The sequence below is a fragment of the Portunus trituberculatus genome, chromosome 17 (genome assembly GCF_017591435.1).
Source record: "Portunus trituberculatus isolate SZX2019 chromosome 17, ASM1759143v1, whole genome shotgun sequence".
In the NCBI taxonomy this organism is placed as follows: domain Eukaryota; kingdom Metazoa; phylum Arthropoda; class Malacostraca; order Decapoda; family Portunidae; genus Portunus; species Portunus trituberculatus.
Window position 1 is genome coordinate 5,551,356 of NC_059271.1, and position 6,145 is coordinate 5,557,500.

Consider the following 6,145-nt stretch of genomic DNA (forward strand, 5'->3'; position numbering starts at 1 on the left):
TATATATATATATATATATATATATATATATATATATATATATATATATATATATATATATATATATATATATATATATATATATATATATATATATATATATATATATATATATATATATATATATATATATATATATATATACACACACACACATACACACAAGAAAAATAGTTTGACATTAGGTGTTACATTTGGACATGCCAACTCTTCAAGTAATATGAATATACAACATCTATTACTGAATCATGGTAAACATTAACATTAATTGTATCAAACACTAATTAGCAGATCAGCCAACAGCAGAAGTGGCCGTTGCCTAAGTTATTACCAAGACACTGAGGTGTAAATGCAACACTTGACTCCAGACGGTAGGTCGGCACGGAGGCGGCCCTGAGGCGACTCTGGCAGTGCTCGATCCCGCCCACACACACACACACACACACACACACACACACACACACACACACACCTTGGATGAATGTAAACTTTCTAAATATAGGACCGCCAAATTTCATACTACATACTACTCAGATCATATAATTCTTATGAAGAAAACTATATAATAAGTACGTACTGTAAAACTGTAAACTCAGTAACAGTCAAGCAAATATTGAAATACTGTAAAAGATACCTTCTAACACTTTAAAGATTCGTGGAAATATCTGTCTATATTCTAGAATCTGAAAGAGTTTCATTTCTCGTTAAATATCTAGATACACATTAGACACGACAACAAAATTATAGGTTCCTTGTCAGGTGAATCTTACATCACAACACCTAAATGCGGCAAGGAAAGATGTACAAATGCATTACACAACATGGTTTGAATGGCAGAAAGAATGTCCACATCCAACATCTATACCACCACCTACCAACCAGGAGGGACACGATGAAAACAAAACGGTATCAAAAAATCTTTGAGAGACAAGAGTGACCTACAAAAAGGTGTCGTATCCACCAAGTACAAGAGTCTGTAGAGCCTTACTCCGCGCTGTACCTTCAGGCTCCTTCTTCTCCACCTACCCCTTCCCCTCACTTCATGCTAATCTCCTCCTCCTCCTCATTTCATGCTAATCTCTTCATGCATGCGGATCAGCCCGAGAGCCTGGTACTGCGACACGACCACCAGCACCAGGTAGAGCTGGATGAGGCAGCCCACCAGCATGGATAGCACGCTGCTGATGATCACCTTGTGGGCGCCGAATATCACGAGTACTATGATATCCAGAGTCACGAATACCACGATGTTCACCACCTGCTGAACGATGAAGGGCAGCAGCAGGCCACGGCGATCCTGCAAAGCCACGATGGTTTACTGACGGTCTAAGTATAATGACTAGTTCAGTAAGACTAATTCAACTGACATTTATTCGCTTCATTCACACAAAAGAAAAGGATAATGATAAAGAAAATAAAGAAACAAAGAAAAGTCATCAATGTAGAAAAAAATATATGTACAGTGAAAATTATTATAACACGAACTCTGTGTGTGTGTGTGTGTGTGTGTGTGTGTGTGTGTGTGTGTGTGTGTGTGTGTGTGTGTGTGTGTGTGTGTGTGTGTGTGTGTGTGTGTGTGTGTGTGTGTGAGCGCAGGATTATTCTTGTTTCATGTATGAGTAGCTCCTATGAAGGCAGATGCAATAAAGAATGAATTCATCTGATTAGATTATATACGTAAACAATTTAGTCAACCGTGTTAATTTCATACTTCCCGGCATCACATCAGGGATATAAGATGCTTTGCAATTTCTAAACAAATCTAAAAGAAAAGAAAACTATAAGACCTAACATGAAAGAGATAAAACAGTGGGTAAATCCATATGAAAATAACAAATAATTTTAGTTCTTGAAGTGATGTGAAAACTAAAAGAAAGAAAGAAAGAAAACAGAACAAAATTTAATCGTTTCACTAACATACATACAATTTTACTTTCCAGCAATCTCTGGAAATTTCACTCTTACAAAAATAAGGCTACACTTACTAAGAAACTTGACTAGATGATCGATATTAATTTTTGCTGTGTGCTTAATCTTTCAAAATCCACAAATAAACTTACGCAAGACTATAATGTAAAGATGAGAACTTTTAACAGTCTTATGATTAAAAAGGCAAATTTCTCTCTCTCTCTCTCTCTCTCTCTCTCTCTCTCTCTCTCTCTACCCTTCGAACGCCGTGGATCAACATGGAGCTTGTAATGATCAAAAGTAGAGCCAACGCCAGCATCACGTACAGAGCGACCTTGACTGCAGGGGAGAAACAGGAGGGTCAAGCTGAGAAGAAAGACTGACATGGCTAAGTTTATTGTTAAAAAATATGTTGGAAAAAGGAGGTAAATGTGACGGGTGAGGCTGGAAGTGAAGCGACTGAGGAGTGAGGCTAGAATAAAAGAGGAGATTGAGAGATGAGAGGAAATGTGAGTTACCTGTCAGGGGTGAGGCTGGAACATAGAAAGATTAGTTTCCTGACAAGGTTCGTATCACATTTAGTAATGACGAGTGAAAAGTAAGTATAAATGTAAATACAAGTGATCTTTTACCATCGTACATTTTTATTGTATTTAAGTCATCTGTTTATCTATTCACTTATTCATCTTATTATTCTATATCTCGTCTTGTCCTTTGTTTACTTCCTCTTACAAAATTAACACTTTCCTTCCTTAGTATTCTCAATTGGTATACTTTGCTACAGAGGCTGACTGGGAGGATCTACAGTGCTGCGGTCTGCTGCGAGAACTATCAGCACTGAAATTCATTTAACAGTACCGGGTCACACTGTATGAACTATTTCAAAGGCCACGTTGAAAGCGTAGAGTATACATCAAACTACCAAGAAAATCATTAAAAAAGACACCCCAGAAAGTCTCACAAGTGCCTGTTATAACTAAAATGAGATTAGACTCCGTTTGACAAGTATCGCCTAAAAATCTACTGTTAGTGAGGGTAACGCAGACGTGATGACAGTTCGAATCCCCCAACCGCGCCCCCTCTCTCTCTCCACGACTAGTTTTCAAAGGACATCGAAATGATATGTAGGATTCTCAATAGTATTTCTTCTGATGATAATGTTAAAAAAAAAAAAAAATCGTTTGTACAGCTAAAACAATAAAAAAAAAACATCGTTAAAGACCGTTGCACCTTCATTTAGAGGCTTTTTCAAGTAGTAGAGGTGGGATGTAGAAGTGTTTTAGGATACCGGCTTCTCTCTCTCTCTCTCTCTCTCTCTCTCTCTCTCTCTCTCTCTCTCTCTCACCGTAGCTCAGATGTTCCTGCACAAGCTCCATGATCTGCTTGGGCTGGTCCTGAGTGTCCACGTAGTCATCGTTCTCGTTTAGTCTGGAGCGGTGGATCTCATTTATAACCTTGGCGGTGCTCACTCCGGCGTCCAAGAACATCACCATCACCAAGCTGATCGCCGTGGATAGGGAGCTGAAGATGGCACCGATCTGGGGAGGAGGACAGGACATTAGTGGTGGTGGTGGTGATTTGGAAGACGAATATAAGAGAATGTTAATGGTGATGGTAATGGTGGTGATTGGGAGCGTTTGAACATGAGAAATATGAGATTGGTGAGTGGTAATGGTAATGGTAGCGGTGGTGGTGATTAGGAATGTGTGAATATGAGAGTATGAGAGATTTTTGTGGTGATGGCGATAATCGTGGTGGTATGGGACGGTGATTAGGAGGGTTTAAACATTAGGAATACGAGTGATTGTTATGTGGTGATGGTGATGGTAATGGTAGCCTAATGGTGGTGATTGGTAGTGTTCAACTCTTTCATTGTTATGCTCTTCCTCTGTTAACACTGCGAGTTGACTAAAAAATAATGTTTACATAGACACAAAAAAAAAAAAAAAAAAAAAACGGAAAATCTCAGTTATTTTTTTTCCCTGTGTGTGTGTGTGTGTGTGTGTGTGTGTGTGTGTGTGTGTGTGTGTGTGTGTGTGTGTGTGTGTAATTCACCACCACGGTCGTCTGCTGGTCACCCAGCCAGTCTTTCCCATTACGGAGCAAGCTCAGAGCTCATAAACCGATCTTCGGGTAGGACTGAGACCACAACACACTCCACACACCGGAAAAGCGAGGCCACAACCCCTCGAGTTACATCCCGCACCTATTTACTGCTAGGTGAACAGGGGCCACACATTAAGAGGCTTGCCCATTTGCCTCGCCGCTTACCGGGACTCGAATCCGGACCTCTCGATTGAGTCGAGCGTGCTAACCACTACACTACGTGTGTGTGTGTGTGTGTGTGTGTGTGTGTGTGTGTGTGTGTGTGTGTGTGTGTGTGTGTGTGTTGAAGGCTACAAAATAATCTAAGAGACTGCAACATACAAAAAAAAATAAATAAATAAAATAAATAAATAAAGTCGTCTCTAGAAAAAGCTATTTGAGAGTAAAGAAAACTTCGTGAGGCGCTGGAAAGGTTAAAAGCACGAGGACACCAATCGGCACAAATGAAGACGGTGGTGGTGGTGGTGGTGGTGGTGGTGGTGGTAGTGGTAGTGGTGGTGGTGGTGGTGGTGGTGGTGGTGGTGATAACAGTGATTATAGTAGTGCTTAGACATGACGACATACAAAGGTGGGGGAAAAACGATGGCGATGATGACGAAGTGTCTGAACATAACGTGACGCGAGAGAATAATGAGAGTGAAAGATAAGAGAGATGTTAATCAAGTCTTGCCTCCTGATAGTGATGTTGGTGATGGTAATGACCGGTGGCGTTTAACCATGAATAAGACGAGAAGTTGGTGAATGGTGATAATGATGATAGTTGTGCTTGGACTATAGGGAATGAAAAAAAGTGAAGGAGTAATGAAATTGAATGAATGAAAAAGAATGTGAGTTTGGTTTATTGTTAGTGCTGGTGGTGACGATGGAGATGGCAGTGTCTCAATATGGTAGTGGTGGTGGTGGTAGATGATGGTAGTGTCTTAACATGGCGACACAACGAAAGGGAGTAACAAGACTGAGTGATGAGAGGAATGCCAGTTTAGTTCTGTTTGTGTAAAGGAGGAAGAAGAGATGCTTGTGGGAGCGAGTGGGAGTGAGTTACAGGGGCACAACAACGAGATCAGTGTGTGTGTGTGTGTGTGTGTGTTACCTCTTCTGAGAAACTCCAATGAGCCAGGATAGCACGTGTAAATATTATTGTGAGAAGAAGAAGAAGAAGAAGAAAACAAAAAAGTTATGTGTTTATTCATACATCTCTCTCTCTCTCTCTCTCTCTCTCTCTCTCTCTCTCTCTCTCTCTCTCTCTCTCTCATATCAATTCTATATTTTCTCTTACTTTATGAGAGTTGTTTCTGTACCGCTTTTCCTCCCTTCCTCATGAGCTCCAGTTGAAACACAGGATCTACTGGGCCAACACTATAACTAAGACTGTCCATCATGAACGAAACACACACACACACACACACACACACACACACACACACACGAGTTCAGGAATTCCCCGCCAAAGGTAATTGCGGTTAGAGACCTTTATATAACTAAGTAGTTAATAAGTAAAGACAGTGTAGTCATGAAATTGAGAAAGAGAGAGAGAGAGAGAGAGAGAGAGAGAGAGAGAGAGAGAGAGAGAGAGAGAGAGAGAGATTGATGCATACAAGATTACATAAAGGAAAACGAGTGTGGTGAGCATGTGTTTTTAAGGGTGTTCCTTTTTTTGTGTCTATGTATGTGTATGTTTGGATGTGCGGGAAGAAAATTGGGAGGTATTATAGCCTTGAATCTCCTCCTCCTCCTCCTCCTCCTCCTTTCGTGTTGCCAAGGGGATGCTGGTGACCCTGGAGGGAATGAGGGGAGAGATGGGGAGAGGGGGCAGGGTGGGAGGGAGAATGAAAAGGAAATGGCTGTGGAAGGGAGGACCGGTGAAGGGGCGGCAGGGAAAGGGGGATGAGAAGGAATGGGCGAAGTTATGAATAAATATCCTTGAGTTGGAAAAGAGAAGTGAGGCTCATTATTGCTTCAGTGTGTGTGTGTGTGTGTGTGTGTGTGTGTGTGTGTGTGTGTGTGTGTGTGTGTGTGTGTGTGTGTGTTTGATGATGACTGTAATTTTGTTGCTGTTGGTGTTGTTGGCGGTGGTAATGGTGGTGGTGGTGGTAGTGATTTTACTATTATATTCCTCGTATAGTAGTAGTAG

General features: G+C 40.9%; 1 protein-coding gene across 1 annotated transcript in view; it reads right to left on the reverse strand.

Moving 5' to 3' along the window:
- Window positions 1–46: 46 nt before the first annotated feature.
- Window positions 47–6,145, reverse strand: part of LOC123505155 — a 35,931-nt gene continuing 29,832 nt past the window's right edge. Inside the window, exons 3-5 of the mRNA XM_045256277.1 lie at window positions 3,254–3,446; window positions 2,165–2,247; window positions 47–1,297 (exon numbers count right to left, since the gene is read on the reverse strand). Coding sequence (XP_045112212.1) covers window positions 1,064–1,297; window positions 2,165–2,247; window positions 3,254–3,446 — 510 coding nt within the window. The 3' untranslated portion in view covers window positions 47–1,063. The remainder of the gene's footprint in view (window positions 1,298–2,164; window positions 2,248–3,253; window positions 3,447–6,145) is intronic.